Here is a 27449-nt window from a genome sequence, read left to right on the forward strand (position 1 = left end):
TATAAGGACAAAAGTGATGACGATTTTTATCAGGGATGGAGAGATTGATTTATAGATAGATAAATATTGTATTTTATTTATTTATTTATTTATTTATTTATTTATTTATTTATTTATTTATTTATTTATTTATTTATTTATTTATTTATTTATTTATTTATAATGTATGGATAGTAAAGACCTAATTTTGGCCGGCTCGTTAGCTGAATGATCAGCGTAGTAGTAATCTTCACCTCAGAGGGTCTCAGGTTCGATTCCCGTCTGGAACGTGCGTTTCAGTTGCGTATGTTTAATTCACCTGTCTCGGAGACTTACGTGGTTTGTGTCCTTCTTAACACAGAATTATTCAGCTACTCACAACACATCTCACTACCAACCGTCACAGAAACACGTGATAGTGAATATATGATCCCTCCAAATACGGGTAGTGTCAGAAAGCACATCCAGACGTAAAACTGGGCCAGATCCACGTAAAATTAAGACTCCAATAAATTGTAACAAAGAATAAGAAGAAGATTGAAGTCTGATTTTTTTTGAAATTAAATTTCCAAATGATATATGCTAGTTGGTTTCCCAATTATATTGACAAGATGTGCGTTGGACAGATGCATATTAAAGACCATAGTACGAGATGAGGTATACAAAGTTTGATTATTATTCTTCCGCACAAGCGTCCGCTCAGCTTTTTGTTTCAGGAAGAATACATCTTCGTTTCGGTGCCGCATGCTCTGAGAGTTTTGTATGATTTCTTAGTTCCAAGTTATCGAACTCGAATACATTTCCATCGACTGATAGGCATCAGACATACTTTCATGATAACGTAGAGACCAAATAAGTCAGTTCGTTCGAGGAAGAGATGTGAATCCATTTAGAAAGGGAGTCATTAATGACAACCATACGAATTGTATCGGCCTGGCATCTCACTAAGAATGTTTTGAATTAGACATTTCGATGTAATAATGTTATTGGTTTTACGTCCCACTAACTGCATATTTATATGATTTTGAATGCCGCCAAGGTGCCAAAACTTTGTTCAACAGGAATTCTTTTACGTACCAGTAAATATACTGACACGAATCTGAAGTTTATGAGCACCCTCCAATACTTCTGGACTGAACCTGGATCGGACCTGCCAAGTTGGGCTCAAAAGGCCAGCACTCTGCCACCCGAGCTATTCAGCCCGGAACATGTCGATGTACATGGCTCTTTAAACCTATCTTCAAAGGTTTAGTATCCCACTTTTAAGGCTGATAATTCTTTAACCAGGTGAGTTTGGCCGTGCGGTTAGGGGCACGCGGCTGTGAGCTTGCATTCGGGAGATAGTGGGTACGAAACCCACTGTCGGCAACGCTGAAGATGGTTTTTCGTGGTTTCCTATTTTCACACCAGGCAAATGTTGTGGCTGTCCCTCAGTTAATGCCGCGGCAACTTCCCACTCCTAGGCTTTTCCTGTCACATCGTCGCCATAAGACCCATCTGTGTCGGTGCAACGTAAAGCAAATTGCAAAAAAGTATATATAATTCTGTAGCTTTTCACTTGAAACAACAATCATCGCCACAACTACACTTTTTGTACCGTAATATTTTTAGTACGTGGTGGTTCTTCTGCATCCTAAACAGTCACTGCAAGCAAGTTCATCCTATGTGTAGTTGTGAGAATTGAGATAATGCAAAGCATTGGGGGCTACAATATTGCTAATACACGCCTCAATAAGATTGAAAGTGCTACCATAAGTACGTACAATCAAGAACGTTAAGCTATACGGCATAGGAAGTTGTCATGTTGACGACGGGGCACTGATGTCTGTGTGCTATCTGGATGAGTAATAATCACAACACTGGAAATCTATATATGTAGGGTAGGGGCCCTATATCCGGACGATTCAGATGTTTTTGGATATAGCACATAGCAGTAAATATCTCTGTCACTGAAATATATACAGTTTCATATAATATGCTTTAGTGATACTACTGGGATTAATAACATGTAGATAATATTATATACCTACATAAAAACAATATTTTAAAATTAATTGAAAACGTCCGGTAATTGAAACAGATGCTCTTAAATCCGGACATCACTGAAACGTAGTGTGCCATTTCCCGGACACCATATTTTTGCCAGTTACGACGGTTTCGTTCCCCACTGTTCAGCTTAATACGTGCACGGTACATTATTATTTACATTTCATATTGTTTTACAACACATTTGGCACACAAGAAGTCACGCTTTCATGCTATTCCCACACACATATTTCGAGAAACTGTATTTGGCACAGACCGCACTAAATCCATTATCCCATTCGTGCAGGAACATCACTGAAATAGTCAATATCACAAAAGCCACATAAACATGTATTGTCTGTATCATTTTTTTTAATTTTTCAGGACGGGGTTGGTGTAGAGCAGGGCCTCTCAAACGCCCAAAATCTCACGCGTGCAGAGCGAGGCGCAAGAGCTCCGTGCACTGTGCATCGGTGCCGCTCGGTATGGCTCGGATCAACGCTTCGTCTCTGGGCTACTCGGCTATGCTCGGCTCTACTCGGCTATACTCGGCTCAACTCAGCCCGGATTTGGAGCGCTACGGCGCAAGTGGGGGAGAGGGAGACAGGCGGAGCGAGCGAGACAGGCGTGAGGAAAGAGAGAGACAGCGCTATTGCTCCAAATCGAGGAGTGGGAGGTCTGCACTCTGGTCAACCAAGCCAAGTCGTCTTTTGCACCGTGCACAGTGCATGCACCACGCGCATGCACCCTGAGAGGCCCTGCTGTAGAGCCTCATTTCCCCTCTATCATAGACACCCTTCTGTAACTAAAACTGGTCAGCCCTGAGGGTCATATCGAGTCTGTTGTGTTAAAAGTGCTAAATTGCCTAATAAGGGTTCAGTCGTCATGAACGCAATACACTTTTAGATAAACAGCTTGAGAGGGTGTGTTTTGCCTGTAACTGTATCTTCCTCATTCCATCTGGCATTCGAATAAGGAGCAAGTGAGAGAAGTCGTAGGTTGTGGGGTAAAGTGTGTGAGGGGGTAAACCTTGTTGCCACGCATGTGCCTATCCCAAGTCTCAAGGCCTGACAATATACACCTGTCCCGTTCGTAGTGATTCTTACGAACTGAAGTGGCGTTGTGAAGTTTCAAAGTGATAGTACAATTGTGCCTTAGTTACTTATAAACACTATATAATGAACAGCTTAATAATAAACATGGATCTGCTTTTTCTCTCACGACTAATGATTGTACTGTTACTCCTGCCGTACCTACGAGCTGCCACGACTTCTCGTCAGATGCAGGTAGTATGTTGTGTTTACTGTGTAATTTCATCATCTCAGAATGTATCTACGGCGCTACTGTGCCTATATGTGAAGAAATTTTCTCAATTTAAATGAAACGAAAGATCAGAATAAATATACAGTCAAGGAAAAGTAGAGGAGACGCGTCTTAGCGTGTTTCTCTTGATACTGTCTGGAGCAACAACCGCGCGAGTCCTACCATTCACTATTCACCATTCATCTAGTTAACTGTTTCGAAAACACATCTGGCGCTTATTTCAAATGTAAACCACATAGACGTTACTATTCTCCGGAAATAGGAGCTGTCCGGGTATTGCCCCCCCCCCCCCCACTACCCTAAAAGTGGATGTTGTTATGTTTGAGATGAATAAACTCAAAAACTACTGGAGCGATTTCGCTGAAAATTTTACAATTTATTCTTATTACTCCTGGGAGGGTTTAGGAAGTGGTTTGAACGAAATGTAATGGGTAGTTTTTTATGATGAGTAATTTTATGTAATTTTATTCAATTGAAAAGCCGCACCACGAGTGGTTCAATTTGATGGACGGATTGTCGCTAGGCGACAGCAGCTTACGCTATATTATCATGATAGTCCGGTAATAAACGCTGTATATAGGAGGATGGGAACACGCCGCCATATTTTTAAAGTACTTTTTTGATAGGAGGTTCATTCTTATGCCAGTTATTTGGAAGTAGCAACCCTACATCCCGTAATCGAGATGTATCTTCTTGTCACAGCACCAACTTTGATACGTCTGCCCAGTTTGAAGAATGTAGCTGTGTATTAGATGTGAAAAATGTTTAAGAAACTGTGAAAAATGTATTACATCTCCTCCTAAACCAGTGGAGTGATTTCAACCGAACTTGGTACACTTATGACTTAGTATCAGGAGACAAACTACGTGGAGGTAAGACACCACAAGCATCCTTAAGGGCGAGGGGTTGAGATATAAAAATAATCGAAAATAGTGTCGAATCCATAGTTTTCGGAATCGCTGAGATGAATAGTGACACTCGGGATTTTTTGAAGTCCATGTTCAGCCCCTTTGACATAGAGGTGAGAAAAGGTGAAGAAATAAAATGACGAAAATGGCCGAGTTATGGATGTATGTGTGTATTTTCCAGCATAGCTGTAAACTAAATTTGGTGCAAATATTACTTACTATGTGTGAAAAATGATGCAAGGGCAAAACACCACCAGACAATTTAAGGGAAGGGGTGAAATATAATTTTTTTTTTTGCTAGGGGCTTTACGTCGCACCGACACAGATAGGTCTTATGGCGACGATGGGATAGGAAAGGCCTAGGAGTTGGAAGGAAGCGGCCGTGGCCTTAATTAAGGTACAGCCCCAGCATTTGCCTGGTGTGAAAATGGGAAACCACGGAAAACCATTTTCAGGGCTGCCGACAGTGGGATTCGAACCTACTATCTCCCGGATGCAAGCTCACAGCCGCGCGCCTCTACACGCACGGCCAACTCGCCCGGTGAAATATAAATATAAATACGACCAGTAATGGTGTAGAATCCGTAGTTTTCAGGACTACTGGGGTGATTTGAACCAAACTTGGTATACTTATGAGTTATAATATACAAAAAGCGTCAGGGGCGTCATGCAGTTATGGCAACTTGGTCTTTGTTATTTGTAGTATGTGTTACCCAACAATAGTTAAAACGGGGACAAAAGTGTTCAAGACAAATTATAGTATGGTGGTGATTGTTTAGAGAATAACTACATTTGCTACAGGAAGGTAAGCCAGATTAAAAACATTACGCGATCCTTGTTTTCAGTGTCTCCCTTACGTTAAATATCGTCACTCGCAGTGATGGATTTAAGCATTTGAATATAGATTTGGACATTAGAATTTGCTATAACTTCCCCGAGAGAGAACGAACTTGGAGAGTCTCGTCTTAGTTTGGAGTTGAGGTCCAAGGACGGTAGTCATTAACGTGAGTCCTACGAGTTGCCGTGAACATCCACGAAGGCGTGACCAGTTTACACAACACTTGTTTGTTAACGCAAAGCTAGAAAGATGTCTGGTTCTCTAGGTTCCAAGTTGAAGTCCTTAGCATATGTCAGAGAGAATGGAGGATGTTCTCAGTCTTAATTGCATCCTCTTCCCGTGTCTATTAGCCGGGGACAGCTTACCTTTATTATGAGAAAACGCCGCTAAGTTGTCATAAATTACGGTGTGATAAGTTATTGTATTAAACAGAACTTTAATATCACGAATCATGTATTCTTGAAACTGCTTGATGCTCCATTCCCTGAGATCTTGTCCGAAAGTCCCTCAGGAAACAAACATTTACGGCTGTCTTTTAACTCGTGAAGTTAAAATACTCTGAACACATGCGCAGAACTTGCTTATAATGAGTTTACTTCGGTAGATGCATGTGATGTAGATCTGTGCAATAAAGAGTTATAAGTCTGCTGCTCCCGGCCACTTATCTTCAAATCCCGAACCGAAATTGATAAACCTTTTAATTATTATTATTATTATTATTATTATTATTATTATTATTATTATTATTATTATTATTATTATTATTATTATTATTATTATCATAAATTTCTAGTTTTACGTGACTGTTGATACCACACAAGATACCTCCAGTTTCACTTACTTCAATGTTGAAGATGGTTTAGGGGAAATAAAAAGAAACCACACGCTTTGGTTTGATCACATGTTTGTCCATCACTTGGCGTGCCCGGCTCGATGGCTAAATGGTTAGCGTGCTGGCCTTTGGTCACAGGGGCCCCAGGTTCGATTCCCGGCAGGGTCAGGAATTTTAACCATCATTGGTTAATTACGCTGGTACGGGGGCTGGGTGAATGTGCCGTCTTCATCATCATTTCATCCTCGTCACGACGCGCCGGTTGCCTACGGGTGTCAAATAAAAAGACCTGCACTTGGCGAGCCGAACATGTGCTCGGACACTCTTGGCAATAAAAGCCATACGCCATTTTTTTTCTTTTTTTACTGGACGTGCGACATTGTATGGAATTACGATCATTTAGATAATTTTCCATTTCGAGAATTCCACATGAATTGACGGGAATTCGAATCATGGCCATCCTAGTTCAACCGTTGACAACGTATAAGAAAATGCCAGCTGGTGTAGTAGCTCAGGTGCCAAGCTCAGCTGCTACTTCGAATCTGGCCTACGAGCATGGGTGCATGTCTTGTCATTAGTTGCATGATACTCGTTTCTAGTGATGATGATCCTCATTTAAGCATGTTAATAAAAATGTACCTGGCTGAGTGGGCATCAACCAGACTATCAATATCCTAAAATATGAGTAATGAAACTGTTTTCGAACCACTCAGTTGACTAGGTCTGTTCACCTTCCACGGGGTTTTAACATTCTTAACAGTGGATTGGTATGTATGCAATTCTGTAGACGTAACAACCAGTTGGGATTGTGATGTTGGATCCAGTCGTTCAAGGGCGGCCAGTATCCAGTATTCGGGAGATAGTGGGTTCGAACCCCACTGTCGGCAGCCCTGAAGATGGTTTTCTGTTGTTTTTCATTCTCACGCCAGGAAAATGCTGGGGCTGTATCTTAATTCAGGCCACGGCCGCTTCCTTCCCACTCCTAGCCCATTCCTGTCCCATCGTCACCGTAAGACCTATCTGTGTCAGTGCAACGTAAAGCAACTTGTAAGAAAGATGTTGGATCTCCTTGATGTTATATTATTTCAAATTCACTTGTAATATTCCCACAAGTTCCTTTCATAATGAAAAGTGTAAAAAAAAAAAAAAAAATTAAAAAGTGTGTGCTTTTAGACACATCTTGAAAGCTTACACATCACAGTCTGTTATAGCGAGACACTTCTGTCAATTTCTAAATATTTTGTATTTTTGTTTTGTCCTCAGGATCCACAGGCCAGCTATGACGTCAACAACCATGACGAAGATCCGATGCCGCGATACGATCTCATCGACTCGAACCGTCACGGGACGCGCTGTGCGGGAGAAGTAGCGGCGGCAGCCAACAATTCAATCTGCGCCGTCGGAGTAGCTTTTGGCGCCAGCGTCGGGGGTAAGTAGCATCCTTAAATTTTTCATTTCAGCACGTCTTTCTGATAGCAGCAAAAGTGCGTGCTTTCGAGTTGACGAGTGGGAGGGGGAGATTGGATCATTAATCCAGCCACCGAGTGAAATGGTGCAGTATTTCAATACGAAAGGGGAAATCCGAATTCTTTTCTTAGAAATTTGATATAATAAATAAATGATTTAAAGCTGCATCATTAATACAGTCTGTAACCTTTTCATCTTCTAAATGTAATATCGTAATGGCTGTGTCAGACCCCCTCTAGTTTTCTGTATACAGAGTGAATCGCCTAAAACGACCACCGCTAATAGTCTATTTTCGAAACGAGATGCGTAATTGATGGGCTGTTTTAAAAGAATGGAAGTACATACAGAGACTCACACATGCAGCCAATATAGCGATTCCAAGAATGCTCGTAAAGTGGTTTCTGAGCACTTTATATTTTTAAAAATGGAACCGTGCCTATTAACATAGAGAAAATAAACGCAGAGACGATTAGAATCGCAGTGGTTTCTTGCTGGTGGGTTTTAGTGCAGATATTTAATGAAATATCGTCATTTCTATCCGTGAATGTTGTATGCTCCAGTTGACCGGCCACTACTAGGGTGTGTGCACAGTGTGTGTAGCTCACTCGACCGTACAATTGCGCTCGTTCGTACTTACGTTTTTTGTCCTGCAATACGGATTACATTGCGATTTCCTAGTTAGTTTTGTGGTGCTGCATATAAGAAAGTCGTACGGGATATGCTAGAGACGATGGTACTTACAAATGCAGAAAAGGCCGAATTTTTTTCTAGTGTATGGTGAATGTAAAAAGACTGCTGTGCTTTCGTGTAGTGTGTACGCTAAGAGATATCCTGATAGACGTTACCCATCTCGACGCCTATTTGCAAATCTCTTTTAATAAACTACGTGAAACTGGAACGTTCCCGAAAGAAACGAGTGGCGGGGAAAAGAGGGTGAAATTAATGGTCTAGCAGTTGTTGTTATAGATCAGGGCCTCTCAGGGTGCATGCGCGTGGTGCATGCACTGTGCACGGTGCAAAAGACGACTTGGCTTGGTTGACCAGAGTGCAGACCCCCCACTCCTCGATTTGGAGCAATAGCGCTGTCTCTCTCTTTCCCCACGCCTGTCTCGCTCGCTCCGCCTGTCTCCCTCTCCCCCACTTGCGCCGTAGCGCTCCAAATCCTGGCTGAGTTGAGCCGAGTATAGCCGAGTAGAGCCGAGCATAGCCGAGTAGCCCAGAGACGAAGCGTTGATCCGAGCCATACCGGGCGGCACCGAGCGGCACCGATGCACAGTGCACGGAGCTCTTGCGCCTAGCTCTGCACGCGTGAGATTTTGGGCGTTTGAGAGGCCCTGTTATAGATCCTCACATTAGCTCCCGAGCTATCCTGAGATGAAGTGGCATTAGTCAGGCAAGTGTACTACGTATTCTGCACCGTCGCAGGTTCCATCCATTTCATGCCTCCATCAAGAGCCATCGGAATCGTGTCAGTTCTTTGTGAATTGGTATTAAGACATTATACACCGGAGTTATCAATGTATCTTGGTTACGGACGAAGTAACGTTTACGAATCACGGCAAAGTCACCTATAGAAAAATGCACTATTGGTCTGTAAACAAGTGGAAAGTCGACATCAATGGAGTGTAAACATGTGGTATGGAATATTGATTCATCATCTTATAGGACCATTCTTCATAGACGGGTTACTGAATGCTAACAAGTATGTCTCCACCCTAACGCAGGAACTTCCACCGATGTTAGAGAACATTCCGCTTCAGATAAGGAAGAGCAAGTTGTATCAAGGTGGTGGGTGCTCAGCTCATAGTTCAGGACGTAGTAATCTGGAACAGATATTCCCCCGGTCACTGGATTGGGTAAAAACCTGTAAGCTGACCGGCCCGTTCTCTTTGACACCTCTAGATTGATTTCTGTGGGAAAGCTAAAAGTTGTCAGCAAGGACATACCTACTACGCCGGACGACATGAAACTGCGTACTGGAGCCGCCTGCAGGGACATTTCTTTTGTAATACTACATCATGTGTAGCGACTTTCGGCGTGAGAAACAGAAAGCATGTATTGTGGTGAATGACCATAATTTTGAACACTAAACGTACGCATATCGGTGCGGTAGACATACATACATATCCTAATAGTGGCTGGTAAACAAACAGGTTTCCTAGATGGAATTTACTGTATGTTATGAAAGAAGCAGATCGAAACAAACAATTAGTAATAAATAATCTTAAAAAGCGAGGGAAAAAGGAAATGAACAGTCTTTTGGGTAAATCAGGTGAACTAAAGGTAGGTACCAGGGAATCAATGAACAGGTGGAAGAACTATTTTGAAAAATCTTCTCAACGTAAAGGTCTCTTTCTGTTGACGTCATGAACAACAGGACTTATGGGGTGGAGGACAATGGTGTTCGTGAAATTACACCGGAGAAAGTGGAAAGGATGGTAATAAACTCCATTGTCATAAGGCAGCAGAAAGCACCCGAATTTGTGAAATATAGTATGAATGCAGGGATGAAATGGTTTCATAATTAGTAGTAGTAGTAGTAGTAGTAGTAGTAGTATGGCTTGGTCTAGAATAACAATTTAGGTCTATTCCAAATTATAGCACCACAATTCACTAAATAACTCAAAATTCAACTCTGAAAACAGCCGTTTCTTAAGGAAAGCTTCTTCCTCTTCACTTTTATTAAATGCTACATTCATTTTATTCCAAATTAGCAGTGAAGAGGGGTTTGTCCTCTGGCTTAGAGGAAACATTTGCCTCCAAGTCAGACAAATTTTTCCGCCGCCAGTATAGAGAATTAAGATTTTCCGACTCATCGTGTACTCATAGGAAACAGATTAGTAAAAGGGCATAGTTTTTTCCCTGGGAGTCTCCACTAATCGACCCGCTCTCCGCCCAAAAAAGACGAAGAGTGTTCACGGATCACGGCTGTCTGCGGCTTTGATCATTCCAGCTTTGGAAATTTGGACTGTTAGATCGGCAGCGTAGTCCTGACCATTAAAAGTGAGAAAATGTGTGGTTTTACATTTTATCGAGTATTTCTTTTTCTTCTTCTTTTATGACCACATAGGATCACTTTAGTCAGTCCGTCGTTCAGGTCTCTTTGAAGGGATTGTTCGGGCTTTGCGGTCCTCCCAGTACTTCTTCAGACGCTCCGATCTTCGTGCCCTTTCCTCAGTTGAAAATGTGCGTGTTGTTGGTTTGTTTTGTGTAAGGGTAAAGCGGAGGTTTGTATTCTTGAGTTTTGTATTCAATTTTATCTTATTTGTGGTGTCTTCTGTTGTAAGGCCTATTTCCTTCAGATCCTCTCTTACTTCTCTGATCCATTTACATCCTGTTGTGGTATTTTTTGAGACGAGATTGTGTTGTACTAGTTGTTTCAGAAGTCTCGAGTCCTGCATCCTCATGATATGTCCAAAGAATCCCAGTCTCCTCTTACGCATAGTATCTGTAATGGGTTCTAGCTCTTTGTACACGACTTTGTTAGGTATTAACCGCCACTGTCCATCTTTCTGATATTTTTTGTTGATACAGGTTCTTCCAATCCTCCTTTCAATTTTCTGAAGTCTGTCAGTCTTTGATTGTTTATTCAGGTAAAAGAGTGTTTCTGCTGCATATGTAGCTTCCGGTTTTATAACTGTGTTGTAGTGTTTTATTTTTGTATTTATTGATAGACATTTCTTTTTGTAGATATCCCATGTTAATTTTTGTGCTTTAGCTAATCTATTTGTTCTTACTTGGATTGAGATTTTTTCATTTAAGTTATGTGTTATTACTTCTCCAAGATATTTAAACTGAGTTACTATTTTGATTTTATTACCATTTATGGTGACTTCTTTTAGCTGTGTTGGTTTTTGGGGCATAATTTCTGTTTTTTCAAATGATATTTTGAGGCCAATTTTATTTGCAATGTTTTGAAGTTCTGATATCTGGGTTTTTGCTTCTTTTATGTTCACTGCTAGTAATGCTAAATCGTCAGCAAAACCCAGGCAATTTGTTTTGATTTTTCGGCCAATCTTTATTTTGGGGGGACATTTTCTAAACCATTCCCTCATTACCATTTCTAGAGCACAGTTAAATAATAGTGGTGAGAGCCCATCTCCCTGCCGTAGTCCAGTTTTAATTTCAAATGTCTCTGATGTTTCCCCCCTAAACTTCACTTTTGACTTGGTATTGGTGAGAGTCAATTTTATCATGTTTATTAATTTGGGGTGTAGTCCAAGGTGCCTTAAAATTTTAAACAGAGATTCTCTATGGATGCAATCATAAGCTTTCTTGAAATCTACAAATGTTATCACCATATCTCTGTTTCTTCTCCTGTTATAGTCCATTATCAACTTAAGACTCATGATCTGATCAGGACAGCTCCTCCAGGGTCTGAAACCTCCTTGATATTCTCCTAGTTCTTTCTCAAGTTGTAAACTTATCCTATTAAGGATGATTATTGAAAATATTTTGTATGTTATGTCTAGGAGAGAGATTCCCCTGTAGTTATTAGGGTCGGTTTTGTCCCCTTTTTTGTGCAGAGGATGAATGAGGGCTGTTGTCCAGTGTTCTGGTAGTTCTTCTTTAATCCAGATAGAGACAAGTTGTTGATGGAGGGCAACTTTTGCTGAGGTTCCTGCATATTTCCAGATTTCCGCAAAGGTCTGATCTTCTCCTGGCGCTTTGTAGTTTTTTAATTTATTCAGAGCTTGGTAGACTTCCTTTATTGTGGGGGGATTGATGTTTTCTGGTGATGTTTTTATCGAGTATTTCATATGAAAGCATTGCATTTAATCGTGCCATTCCTATTGACGTCGTTGTAATGACATATGTTTATTTCAGTTGGGAAAACCACTGAGACAGTCTTTCTGAGGATGTAAAAATGCAGAGGGAGAGTGAGTGTCTACCATTACAATGAAAATTCCCTAACTCAGTCTTCATATGAGAAGAGACGTTTGGTGACTTCCCCGTCGCGTTTCTAGGGTAACGTTAAGAGCTATGCAATTTAATACAATCTTGCTCACAACGCGTAAACTACCTAACCTAGAATTCTGTATACAATGTAAAATTCCGTATCGAAGCACGGGTACATCAGCTAGTTTTCTTATAAATCTAAACAATAATATTCTCGACGTTACATGATAGGTGAACGGGAAACTCCCCTTTGGTGACTAACTTAAAATAGTGAACACTTTGTAGTAATCAGTCAACATTAAATTCAGTGCTCTACTCATTTAGCCGGTTTCTTCGTATAGGCTACTTCCGAACTAATTAGCATAAGTTCCAGAAATGTTATATTTATTAAGATACAGCTCTCTCTCTCTCTCTCTCTCTCTCTATATATATATATATATATATATATATGTATATACAAATAGGGTTTCCATTGGATTGTAAGTGCAGTGTAAGTCCATTTTCTACTTTCTCATCCTAGGAGTTCGTATGTTGGACGGCGATGTGACTGACGCCGTTGAAGCACGCTCCCTCTCCCTAAATCCGCAACATATTGACATCTATAGCGCGTCGTGGGGCCCGGATGACGATGGGAAGACGGTGGACGGGCCTGGCGAGTTGGCTACCCGTGCCTTTATTGAAGGTGTTACCAAGGTAAGATGTTCTGATTTTAACATTAATATTTTAAATTAATTTTAAAATCACTCTTCTTTGCTGCAACAACTTATAAATAGCAGTCATGGAACATGAATGTGCTTTATTTTTAAGTTAACTGCCGCAGTTCAATTTCTGCACATTGTTTAAGTTTAATATGAACAGTTTGTTGATTGCCTCCAAAGAATATTGACTTCAAGATTATAAGGCCGGGTGTCCTCATGGGGTCTCCATGGCCTTGTAATGGAAATAGCTCTGCTTCCATTTATCATCATTGATAATGATGCCCCCATTTATCATCACTGATAATGATGCCGTCCGAGAAAAAATAAAATTCGGTACAAAGAACTGTCATAAATATTACAATTCGTTTCGTTATTTAGCAATTCAGTTGAGTGTAAATAAAGTAAGCAGTTTAGCCTATGCCACTGACTTGATCTTAATGACAGACTGTGATGAAAGCCTGAAATTTATATTCGAGCTAGAAAAGAATTGCAGCGAGTGTTATATGAAAATTAGTATTTCCAAGGATAAAGTGAAGACAATCGGGAAAAGATCTAAGAGGTTTGAATGCCATCGGGAATATGAAATTGGAACAGGTGGATCAGTTGAAATATTTAGGATATGTATTCTCCCAGGAAGAGCTTCCTTGGCTCAGGTGGCAGTGCGTCGGCCTCTCACCGCAGGGTTCCGTGGTTCAAATCCCGGTCACTCCATGTGGGATTTGTGCTGGACAAAGAGGAGGCGCGACAGGATTTTCTCCGAGTACTCCGGTTTTCCCTGTAATCTTTCATTCCAGCAACACTCTCCATTGTCATTTCATCTCATTTATCAGTCATTAATCATTGCCCCAGAGGAGTGCGACAGGCTTCAGTAGCCGGCACAATTCCTATCCTCGCCGCAAGATGGGCGGCTTCATTCATTCCATCCCTGACTCGGTCAATGACTGGAAAACAGGTCGTAGATTTTCATTTCATCCTCCCTGAATTGTAGTAGACTTACTGAAATCGAATCAGAGTGGAGCAAAGCTAGTTCAGTGAAACGAAATTGTCTTTACATCACTCTGTTTTCAGATCGACTTCGCAGTACAATTATAAATGCTCGGTGGACTTCGGATATTTTATTCATAAGTTAGAAGTAACAGACATGAAAGTTGTGAGACTGATAACAGTTGAAACAGGTGGAAACAGTGAAAAGGAGACGCTTGCAATGGGGAGGTACGGAATGAACAGGGTGGATGAAGCTGTCCGTATAAACTAACTTCGATAGTGGAATCATGCCAGGCTAATGGAGGAAGAAGGATTACCTGGAAGAATGGGCTCTGCTATGCAGGGTAAGGTAGACCAAGGTGACAGTGGTTAGACTAAGACTGTAATGATTTAAAGGTAAAAGATGTGGAACTAAATGAGATCCTGTATTTAGTTGCAAACAGAAAATTCTGGACGCCTTTTATTCAGAGAGACTTGTAGAGCGAACTCTCACAGGCATAACATTATGTAATGAATATGCATGTATTGAGCACCTATCCACCTATTAGATTTTTTGGAAGTGGCCAGCAAAAACATGAGAGAAATCTAGCTGATTATCGAACCCTGGTGCCATAATTTTGCTCTGGCTGTTTGATTGAACTACCCTTTATCTTATCTTTACATTCTCTTCTTTGGCGTAGACACTTATTTCATTTTTGATTTTAGAAACATGCTATTGGGCCTATAATCAATCGAGTGTATTGTGGAAACTACATAATAACGTCTCTCCTTTTTTCGTTATCCATGAGCTGATAAGTGATGTCAGTGGAAGTTTACTTTGCTAATTCACTTCCCTTATTGTCAGTCTGATCAATCTCCGTCATGCTGGATTACCACGTATCATGTCCGACTCGTTGGCTGAATGGTCAGCGCACTGGCCGTCAGTTCAGAGGGTCCCGGGTTCGATTCCCGGCCGGGTCGGGGATTTTAACCTTCTTTGGTTGATTCCAGTGGCCCGGGGGCTGGGTGTTTGTGCTGTCCCCAACATCCCTACAACGCACACACCACACATAACACTATCCTCCACCACAATGACACGCAGTTACCTACGCATGGCAGATGCCGCCCACCCTCGTCGGAGGGTCTGCCTTACAAGGGCTGCACTCGGCTATAAATAGCCACACGAAATAAAAATTAAACCACGTATCATTTCATATACGGAGTTTATAAATTCATTAGGTAGTCGCCAGGTAGATGTGATCAGCTTGGGTTGTGATTGAAATCGTGGCATATCGGGATTGGTGTTGGGTACAGCTGGAATGAACTCCCTACAATATTTTGTCATCCCGATGAATCGCGATTCTGCACTACCCCAGATGACCATCGTCTGAGAGTATAGCGGCGACCTGGGGATAGGTCCCATTCTTCCAATGTTCTGGAGAGGCATAACAGTGTTACTCCTGGCGTCATGATTTGGGGAGCCTTCGGATATTGCTTCAGGTCACGGCTGGTAGTGATTGAGGGCACAACGGTACGTCACGGACATCCTGCGTCCTCATATGTTACCCCACATGCAACAGTATCTTGGTGGCATTTTTCAACAGGACAATTGTCGTCCACACATGACATGTGTCTCTATGAACTATCTGCATGATGTTGAGGTACTCCCATGACCAGCAAGATCTGTCCCCGATAGAACATGTGTGGGAGGACGACAACTCCGTCCCAGTGCCAGGATATAAAGGATCACATACAACATTTGTGGGCCAGCTTGCCTCAGGAGAGGATACAGTGGCTTTATGACACCCTTCCTAACCGAACAGTTGCATGCATCCAGGCCAGAGGGGATGAAACGTCATACTGATAAGTGGGCTCTTACTGCCAAGTTCTTTGTAAATTTGACTCGATTTTGTAATCACTGAAATAACATCACATACCTTTATTTAGTTTATTTTCCGGGTTGAACCGTGTTGTCGTTTTCTGTACATTACGTACAGTTTTCCGACGTTTCGAATACATTGTAGTCGCCTTGACAAAGAATACAGCAATGTATTCGAAACGTCGGCAAACTGTACGTAATGTACAGAAAACAACAACACGGTTCAACCCGGAAAATAAACTAAATAATTCTACATACTTTGGAAGCTTCACCTCTAAGAAACGTCACATACCCTATCAAGACGTGAATTTTTACTTAGTTTCCTCTTTTCCCCTTTAGTTGCTAGTGGTTTAACGTCGCACTAATACATCCAAGTTTTCGGTGACACAAGGATGGGAAAGCGCTAGGGTTAGGAATATAACGGCCGTAGCCTTAATCAAGATACAGTTCCAGTATTCGCCGCGTGTGAGAATGGAAAAACCATCTTCAGGGCTGTCGACGATCGGATTCGAACGCACCATCTCACGAATGCAAGGTCACAACTACACGACTCCAAACCTCACGACCATCTCACTCGGTTTTACTTTAAAAAATCCTTTACAATATTTCCATACTAAAAGACAAGTAAATAACACACACACACGCACACACACACACACACCCACACACACGATAGCCTCCTTTTTTCTAGTGATAATTATAAATCACAAATTTATTATCGTGCTTGTGACTATTCGCCGTAGGCTCTAAAATCGGGATTTTTGTAATAATTATTATAGGTTTCTGGCGGGGCAGTTCTTTCCGCACACACAGTCAAAGCAATCTCGATTTTTCGAGATATATGGCAACGCTAGTTATGATAAACACAGACGCACACCCACTATCTTACAATACCCACTGTAAGGTTATTTCACAAGTTTGTGGATAGCTTTCTTAACGCATTTCCATTTTGCTATTCTCATCATTTAATAACTAGTAAAGATCTAATGGCTGGATAATTATTCATATATTCACGAGAGCCGTGTAATATATTCAAAGTTGTGAGATTTGTTCGCTGCAAATTGAGTTTCCAACTAATATTTCTAACCTCATTGCCAGGTCACAAAGTCGCAACGCACATAGGAAGCTTCGAGATTCGAGCGTCGCTTGTTACCTACGCTATTGCTCTACTGATATGGTGGTGGTGGCGGCGACTATTGTTTTAAGAGGAAGTAAACTAGACGACCATCCTCTCTACTGATATGGATGATTATAAGTAGTAGATTCGGCACTGTGCAGGGTGCACACATTGAATGAATAAATTAATTAATGGAATACCCTTCTCTCCCAATGATAGATGACCAGCAATTGGGAAGAGCGTATGCATTTATTGAAATCATTACTAATATTTGTAGTTAGTCATTAACAATACAAAATACTAAATCTATTCCAATTAACAACATGTTACAAAAATAAAATAAAGTAAAATTTACTTGCATATCGCATAAATCCTTCTAGGATTCGTCTTTAATAACTAATAATTTGCGGAAAATAACTAAAAATATTCCCTTTCATATAGTGTAACTTAAGTACAACTCAGTCACTCAGAAATTAATCTAAAAATTTACAAAAATACTCCATTTCGAGAAGTGTAGTGCAATAATAATTACAGGACATTGACGTACAAACTCACAGATTTACAATAGACTTTTGGGATGTTTCCAAGACTTTATGTTTTGGAGTCTAGGACTCCTCCTTATATTTATCCTTCGCCAGAAGACCTATCTGTGTCGGTGCGACGTAAAGCCACTAAAGCCACTATATTTATCCTTAACGAGCTCGATAGCTGCAGTCGCTTAAGTGCGGCCAGTATCCAGTAATCGGGAGATAGTGGGTTCGAGCCCCACTGTCGGCAGCCCTGAAGATGGTTTTCCGCGGTTTCCCATTTTCACACCAGGCAAATGCCGGGGCTGTACCTTAATTAAGGCCACGGCCGCTTCCTTCCACTTCCTAGACCTTTCCTATCCCATCGTCGCCATGACATATCTGTGTCAGCGCGACGTAAAGCAAATAGCAATATATATATATATATATATATATATTGCCAACGGCCGTAGCCGTGTTGAAACACCGGATCCCGTGAGCTCTCCGAAGTTAAGCAACATTGGGCGTGGTCAGGAGTTGGATGGGTTGCCACGCGCTGTTGGTGGGGGGGGGGGTAAGGGAATGGAGGAGCGGAAAGGAACTGGCCACCCTACCGCACGTAAACTCCGGCTCAGGAACACCTCTGCGGAGGTTCGGACCCGCCTTCGGGCAGAATAACCCTTACCTACCTACTGTATATATATATTTATCCTTACTACTGGCTACTTGCATCTTCTCGGTTTTTACCTTCCTTAGGTTTCTCTTCCCACACGGCTGTGATAAATATCACATAGTTTCTTTTACCCTGGTTTATTTCATTCTTTGTTCAATAACATAACAAGAGTGGTAATTCTATTGTCAGTTTTATATATCTCTTTCCCATCTCTACGTTTTTGTCGGATTTTTCTTGTGTATCTTCAGAATTTTAGTAGCTGTGCCACTTCCATATCTTTATTGCATAAAAATTCATCGATTTTTTCCTTATTTTCCTGACATATGGCTTTATTATTAAATACTCCCATTAACCACCAAATTTCTCTTCTCTTTCCCCTTTGCGTTAACATGTCGGTCCTTATAGTCATACTTTTACTTATTTTATAGAAGGCTCCTAGTACCGTCTTGTTGTTATATTCTGTCCTTGCTGTTGTCTCCCTATGTCTTTCACTCTTTGGACCGCCATCTTAGCTATTATTCTGCCACCCCTGATATTTATATTATTTTATTACAATTTGCTTTACGTACAGAGAGGTCTTCTGGCGAGATGGGATAGGAAAGCGGTAGGAGTGGGAAGGAAGCGATCGTGGCTTTAAATACGGTACAGCCCCAGCCAGCATTTGCCTAATGTAAAATTGGGAAACCACGGGCTGCCGACTGTAGGGTTCGAACCCACTATCATCCGAATGCAAGCTGATAGTTACTTGACCCAAACCACACCCCATCCACCCAGTAGCCCTCATTGTGATGTTTTATTTAGGGTGTTCATACTGATGCATAAGGTTTGTAATATCGCAGCTCGAGAGAACGGAAAAGGGTCGTCTTAATATTATTATTATTATTATTATTATTATTATTATTATTATTATTATTATTATTATTATTATTATTATTATTATTATTATTAACACATATATTGCAATTAGGAGATATCCTGGTGGCAATCCTTATTTACAGCAGTATAAAAATGATACTGAATTAAAATGTGAATTGTGTAACGACAGCAAGAATCTAACAATTACATAAAAAACGAATATTACAAGAAATTATATTCAAACTAAAAATTTCACGATAACAAATGACGAAAAGGTCCATTATAGGAGAAACAAAAAATGGCATACGAGTAGTGTAACAACATAATAATTAAAAGCATTCGCATAGAAATTCATCCGAAATTTGCAGAAAATGCTTAAAATATCCCTTACATATTAGTGTAACATAACTACAACTTAGTCACTCAGATATTCACCCAAAACTTATAAAATATTCCATTACAAATAGTGTTGTGCAATAATAATTATAAGACAAACACATACATACTAACAGATAATTTAAATATTTCCAATGCCTCAAACACCACGGTTTACAGTAGGTTGTGCAGTACAGTGACTTAATTCAAGCTTGGCATTGTAAATACAGCACCATCGTATACTAATTCACAGATGACTCAAATATTTCTGCTGCTCTACCACTACTATTTATAGTTGATTGGGCGGTGCAATGACTTACTACTTGTTTAACATCCATCACATAGAAATTTACACAAAATTTCCAGGATATTTTAGTCCATTCTTGAAGCACCTTACATGTTTGGGAAAAGGCCCAAAGACTGTTCCAATTATCAGTAGTCTTATTCACAAATGAATATTTACCATCGTTAGTTTTCTGCGGTCTACATTTTGCTTTACGTAATGATTGGTACTACTTATGCAACAGAGCTTTTCTAGTCGACTCTCCCCACGCTCGCTTATTCGTACAGGCATTTAACTGTGTTCCTTTCCTTCTAGAATCCAGCATCCCCGAGCTATTTTTTCTATCATTCCAGTAACACTACTTCTAGGATGGAAATTATTAAACACGAACCTTGCAGCCTTTCGCAGTACCATTCCTAGTTCATTGATGAGCCCCGTTTGATACGGGTCCCATACGGCTGCTCGATATTCCAAGTTTGGCTTCAGGAGCGATAAATAAGCCAGCGTCTTCGCCTGGGAACTGCTGCCCTTTAGTACCCTAATGAGAAAGTGTAAGGACTTGAACTCTTTAGTAATTCTACTGCCTGTGTTAGTGTCCCAGCTTAGACGTGTTTTTATGTAGGTATTTGCATGAGTCTCTCTGCACAAGAGCGTCCGTTCCAAGGCAGTATTGAAAGTCCTCTTGCCTATGTTTCTTCCCTATTCTTATGAGACTGCATTTTCATGAGTTTATTTTCATTTTCAATCGAGTGCCCACTTATGTAGTACTTTTAAATCGACTTGTAAAAGCCTGTTATCTTTGGACTTTCGTATTTCTCTGTATGTAATACAATTCTCCACGAAAAGAACTTCAGTGCCTTAGGATTTCGTTTGGCAGATCATTGATAAACTACATAAAAAGAAGTGGCCCAATAACGTTACTCTGTACTACTCCTGACGTTAAATAAACTCTGGGTATTTATTTCCCCACTTTAACTCTTTGCGTGTGATCTGTCATAAATTCTAGGATCCACTGAACCACCATTTTATCAATGTTTGATTCCACTAATTTTTGGATCAAAACATCATGTGGTACTACATCAGATGATTTAGTAAAATCAATTACAATAGCGTCAAGTTGCTCTCATTTGTCTAGTGACTCGCTAATATCCTGAACGAGCGACAGCATCTGACTCTTAGAGGATAATAATTTTCTAAAATCATATTGGTGGTCATTAATCCACGAACTATCCTCCCATATGTTTATATACCGTACACTCCGGGAAAATGAAAAAAAGAACACCATGAATTCTTTGACCCGGCAGAGGGAAATTTTATTGACACACTCTTGAGGGCCTATACAACACACGATCACACCGACAGAGCCATACGCATCTGAGTAAATCGGAAGGGCGCGCGCAATGTCAACGCTAGTACCGTGTATAGGCTCCTCTTGCAGCAATGCAGGCTGCAGTTCTCCCATGGAGACGATCGTAGAGTTGACGAATGTAGTCTTGCGGAATGGCCCGCCATGCACTTTCTACCTGATGCCACGGTTGGTCCATATTTCCCGCCGGTCGTGCCGCTCAAGATGACGTTTCATCCGGTCCCAAACATGCTCAGTAGGGGACAGATCTGGGGATTGTGCTGGCCAGGGTAGTTGACGTACACCTTGAAGAGCACTTTGGGTGGCATGAGATACATGTGGACATGCATTGTCCTGTTGGAAAAGCACATCGCGCTGTTGTTGCATGAACGGAAGCACGACGGATTGAATAATGGTTTGGGTGTACCGTGCACTGTTCAGTGTGCCCTCGATGATCCCTAGAGGAGAATGGCCAGTGCAAGATATGGCTCCCCACACCATGGTGCCGGGTTTTGGCACTCCAGACGGTGGCGCTCACCTGCACGACGCCACACACGCGTACGACCGTCATTGGCACCAAGGCAGAAGCGACTCTCATCACTGAAGACAACACGTCTCAATTCGTTCTTCCATAAGGCGGGCTGCGCGATGTTGGAGCGTGAGCGGAAGACGCCCTGACAGCACTCAGGATCGTAGCCCTACTTCACGCAGACATTTGCGAATGGTCGTCGCTGATACCCCCGGAGCAACATTGTCCCAAATTTGTTGTGAAGTCGTGGTGCGGTCCAGTACGGCACTTCGTAAGATGCGACGGTCTTGGCGTGCATCTGTGCATTGCCGCTGCCCGTACCCAAACCGACGGTCATATGCACCTGCTGACCACTAGCGACAACATCGATGCACTGTGGAGACCTCTTGCCCCATGTGTTGCGCAATTCTGCGGTACGACCACCCGGCTTTCCGGAGATCCACTATACGCCCTCGCTCAAACTCCGTAAGTTGCACAAACGGTTCATGTACACGCTGTCGCGGTATGCAACAATGTTGCAGACACAGACGGAGCTCCGCAAGCCACGGCGAACTGGCTGCCACTGGCGGCGACTAACTGTAACAGCTTGTAACATTCCACAGCTGATAACGCGGTTCTTGGTGTGTCCGCAGCGCTGCGCGTTTGAGCATCGCATGCATTCCCCTCTCGTTGTGCCCCGTGCAAGTACGGCAGGCCTTATTCACTTGCGTCAAGGTTTTTATTTTTTTTAAATTTCGTGTGGCTATTTCTAGCCGAGTGCAGCCCTTCTAAGGCAGACCCTCCGATGAGGGTGGGCGGCATCTGCCATGTGTAGGTAACTGCGTGTTACTGTGGTGGAGGATAGTGTTATGTGTGGTGTGTGAGTTGCAGGGATGTTGGGGACAGCACAGACACCCAGCCCCCGGGCCACTGGAATTAACCAATGAAGGTTAAAATCCCCGACCCGGCCGGGAATCGAACCCGGGACCCTCTGAACCGAAGGCCAGTACGCTGACCATTCAGCCAACGAGTCGCACACTTGCGTCAAGGTGTTCTTCTTTTTTTTCATTTTCCCGGAGTGTCCTGTGGACGTCATGCTTAATGGGACTACAGATGCTTTCTTCTGGTCACCAGAAACTTGCATATTTTAAATGGATACATTAAATAATGTTCCAATAGCATATGATAGCTCTACCTCCCAGTTTCAGAATCGTGTAAACATACGATTTTAGATTCCAAACTAAAGAAAATCAACCAATTATGTAGTTTTAACGATTCCCACAGACTCGATGTATTATAAATAGGAGAGAAACTCAGTTGAGTAAACTCAAGTTCGAATTTTTCACCTATAATTTTTTGTAGTGGTGGCGATTGCTATCTGAGGGGAAATCTAAGAGGGTATCAGCCCAGTTTAAGACCCATAAAAGACGGGAAAGTAGTAAAATTGTTTTAAAACAATATATTTCGGTTAGCTGGTTTGAATTATTTTATTAACTTGAGATTTTCAGTAGATCAGCTCGTGATAAGTTTTCAAATCAATATGGAAGGCAGTCAGTAAGGGTAAAGGATTATCACGTTTTTGCTGTAACGAATTATTCTTCGGTCTGAAGGTGATTACTTAACATTTTTTAATTTCAAAACTAATATTAGAAGTTGATTTTCCCCGTGTCTGGAGATGATTGCTTGGTAATCGAAAGATGTAACCCCCTTCTGTTTTCGTCTCATAGTTGAAATGATTTCCGGCCAGTGGTGTAGGGGCAGCGTGCCTGCCTTGTATCCGCATATCCCGGGTTATATTCCCCAGTATAGGAATTTTAATTCTGGGCTGAGGGTTGGAATGGGATGCGCTCAGCCTCGTGAGATCAAGTCGAGGAGCTGCCTGATACGAGAGGCACAGGACTCGGTTGTGAAAGTCAAACAGTACGGCTGACGATGTAGTCATGCTGAACACGTGACAGTCGAGTATCTTCAGGCTAGGCAACAGTCGCCTTGGTAGGCCGAAGTACTTACTGAGTTATTGCGCCACGAATTGGTTTGTTTTTTAGAGATGATTACTTGACATGTGAAATATAATCAACTTCGATTTCCTTACTTCATAACAATAATAATAATAATAATAATAATAATAATAATAATAATAATAATAATAATAATAATAATAATAATGGCGTATGGCCTCCGGAGAGGCCTAGGGTAGGTCTTTTCCTAGTAGACGGCCTACAGGCGACCTGCATGTTTGTGAGGATTTATAATGCTGAAGAAAACAAACACACTCAGCTCCGAGCGAAACAAATTAATCAATTACGGTTAAAATCCCCGAACTGGCCGGTAATCGAACCTGGGACCCCCTGAGCCAAAGGCCAGCGCGCTAACCATTTAGCCATGGAGCCGAACATTTCATTATTATTATTATTATTATTATTATTATTATTTTCGTTTGTATAGGTCTGAAGATGATCGATTTGTGTTTAATTACGTTTTATGTTTCAACCTTTGTGTCCTAACTTTTATTGAAATGCATGCAACAGAGAACATGTCTCCAATTACATTATACTCTACAAATTTAAAATATAGCAGTACATATAGTAAATAATTGCATTAATGATGACTATCGTGATAATAAGATTGGATTAATGATAGTGAGAAATAAAGAAATTAACGTAGTGATGGCAAGGATGGTAACAACGTCGTGTAATAATCATTACTAACTTAATTACTACTTAATCAAATTTGAAACATTTTAGTGCCTAAATCATGAGCCTGAGCTGATGGAGAAAATTTTGCTTTGTTGCATCCGAAACCTAGCTCCTTAATGTTCACGGCCATTCTGTTATTGCATATTTTTTGAAGTGGTGAGTTATTGTGACTGGCTATGTTCACATTTTCACCGTAGAACGTAAATGAAACACGTGTTTTCGCCTATTGGGACCTCGAATTTTATGAGGTTTGAAGTGGGCACCTATGAGGAGACACTCTTAGCTTGCATTCAATGGAAATTCACCATATTTTCTCATGAAATTTTAGGAAACGTTTCTGGATTTTTCCTATTATTTCGATACCTTTATTGTTACATGGGTTCCGTATAACAGTAGCGTATTAAAGTCTAGAGCATACTAACGTATTGTAGAGTGTAATCATTGTTGTTATTCCATTAAATGAATTATTAACTTGGCATCGAATAATATACCAAGGTCCTTGTACTCTATTACTTTCTTCAAATACTTCCCTAACATTAAGTGAAATTTGCCGGCACTTTAGCTCTTGAAAAGGAAAAATACATTACTTTTTCGTTTGTTTTTAATGCTCCATTCGCAGATATTCTCTATATCATGCTGTAGAAGATGGCAATCCTCTATTGTTGAAATACGCCTGTATAATTTCAGATAATCTGCATAAAGTAAGCATTTGGAATGTCTTACACAATTTGGGAGATCATCAGTAAAAAGTAAAAACAGAGTTGGTCCCAGATTCGAACCTTGTGGAATTCCTGAGAAGGAAGAAAATTCTTTAAATGTGTTTCTTCTAAAAGTGACGGGTTACGTAGCAAATACCTATCTACGAAATGTCACTGTAATATTTGTCCCAAATGGAACATAATAATTGCTTTTACACAAATAAAGTCGAAAATATGCGGTAAATTAAGAAATAGTACGAAATATTTTAATTGCAGAGAATGATATGGATACATACTTTATTACCTTACAAGTATTTTTTTCTGCTACGTCGCAGCGCTTCCGTATGTGTTTTGTTTGTGTAACACTTTCGTGTGCGATATCTTTGCTCATTGAAGTTGTTTGAATTAATTAGATGTCGTTTTCTTCATGTTGCTCATTCGTTTTGTGCCCTAACTCATTCATTAAATTATATATTTATTGGTCCAGGGATCATGCTATTTTCCTTTCAACAATGCTACTTTCCTTTCAATAAAAAAGTAATATATTATGGGACCAGGGATCATGCTTATTTTGGTGTTTGAACTGCCCGCGCTAGTCATATGGACAAAGATAATGAGAATTCACGGACATAGCACTCCCATTCGTCGGTGAAGGCCCTGGACCTCAAGAAAGAAACAAAAGACGGCACGAGCAGCGGAATACAACATAAGGGATTCCTGTCTACAGCCCATAAGTACGTATAGCCTACATATTTCTCTAGATATTTCTCTAGTAACGACGGTATTTCTTAATTTACCGCAGAATTTTCACTTCATTTGTGTAAAAGGAATGATTATGTTCCATATGGGACAAATATAACGGTGACATTTCGTAGATAGGTATGCGCTACATAACCAAGGTGACGTACTGTTCTGTTTTTTAAGTATGAACTGAAAAATACCCTCATCCAAGATCTTAGGAATATCCTAAGAGAAATGTATAAAGTTGGTAACTGTGGACCGTCGGGACATGAAGGCGTGCTGACATTCTGACGCACGTGATTTTACATCATTTTTAAACAATGTATTTATATAACATAAACTCTAATAATTTTGCTAATGAGGATAATATTGTGACAGGGCAAAAGTTATTAACTTAATAGTGTGCCACGACTGAAAAATTCATTACATTTTCACTAAAATCCTATAGCTTTTATGGAAACTGATGAATTATCACGTGTCTTCTTCTTATACTTCTGCTGCTGCTGTTTCCACACCCTGGTGAGGTCGCGAGTGCGAACTATGTCGTACAGATGAACTTGGTGCTGTTTTACGACCTGATGCCTACCTGATGTCAGCCGAATGTGGAGGGACGTATACACTATTATATGTTCCTGTGGTTGTTGGTAGTGTTGTGTGTCATTGTCGTGTGAATATTAATAGGAGCGTGTTGGGTCGAACAGTAACACCCTGTGTTCGAATCAGAAGAATTAACCAGTTGCGATACGAAATTCCCGACCCGGCCGGAATTGAACCCGAAACCGTTTGAACCCGAAGGCCAGTACGCTGACCATTCAGCCAGGTAGCCGACCGATGAATCATCACGTGTACTAACTGAAATTTTAACATTCGAGTCATTGCAGTAAATACGTTTTAGTGTAATGAAACAATACCAACATCCTGTCCGGCTCCATGGCTAAGTAGTTAGCTTGCTGGCCTTTGGCCACAGGGGTCCCGGGTTCGATTCCCGGCAGGGTCGGGAATTTTAACCTTAATTGGTTAATTTCGCTGGCACTGGGGCTGGGTGTATGTGTCGTCTTTTTTATCATTTCATCCTCATCACGACGCGCAGGTCGCCTATGGACGTCAAATCAAAAGACCTGCACCTGGTGAGCCGAACTTGTCCTCGGACACTCCCGGCACTAAAATCCATACGCTATTTCATTTCATTTACCAACATCCTGAATCATGCTTGAACTTCTGAATTTATTTTACGGCCATCTCTTTACAATTTTTCATACTCGTGGTATGTGCACTGTATCATATGGCTTTGGTGCATTATTTAATTTGAGTGTGTATTACACAGCCAGAGATTGCCAGCTTCTACAGTATATACCGTTTTTAATTAAATGTGCATTATAGTTCCTCTGTTTCGCCAGCCCATTCGGTGTCCTCCGCATAGCAAATAACCAGCACTGCAAGATTATATGGGTTATATTAAATAGTGCACTAGTATGTGTCCTGCGTACATTGTGTAATTATTAAGACCGTTTGCTCTGCATTGCATTTATAATACTGTTTGATGTGGTGTATATTTACATAAAATGTGAAAGAAAATATGAAAGCTTAATTAACTGTAATGTCATTTTAGAAAATTAATGTTTTAATGGCAATATGTAACGCTTCTTCATTTTGCAGTTGAGTGAAACTGAAGTGCCCTGTGCTCTGCTCGTAATTTGCTGTTATGTCAGTTAATTTAAATGATTTAAAACAGTTTGTAAGATAGAAGACTTTAAGACCTAGAAAACCTAATATCGTCAGGTCAAAAGATGATTGATTGATTGATTGATTGATTGATTTATTTATTTATTTATTTATTTATT

At 40.9% G+C, this 27449-nt stretch overlaps 1 protein-coding gene across 1 annotated transcript in view; it reads left to right on the forward strand.

Moving 5' to 3' along the window:
- LOC136858647 (furin-like protease 1) overlaps nucleotides 1-27449 on the forward strand; it is a 618861-nt gene that overhangs the window by 426905 nt on the left and 164507 nt on the right. Inside the window, exons 5-6 of the mRNA XM_067138363.2 lie at nucleotides 7169-7334; nucleotides 12792-12964. Of these exons, the coding sequence (XP_066994464.2) occupies nucleotides 7169-7334; nucleotides 12792-12964 (339 nt within the window). The remainder of the gene's footprint in view (nucleotides 1-7168; nucleotides 7335-12791; nucleotides 12965-27449) is intronic.

Source organism: Anabrus simplex, chromosome 1, assembly GCF_040414725.1.
Source record: "Anabrus simplex isolate iqAnaSimp1 chromosome 1, ASM4041472v1, whole genome shotgun sequence".
NCBI classification, from domain to species: Eukaryota; Metazoa; Arthropoda; class Insecta; order Orthoptera; family Tettigoniidae; genus Anabrus; species Anabrus simplex.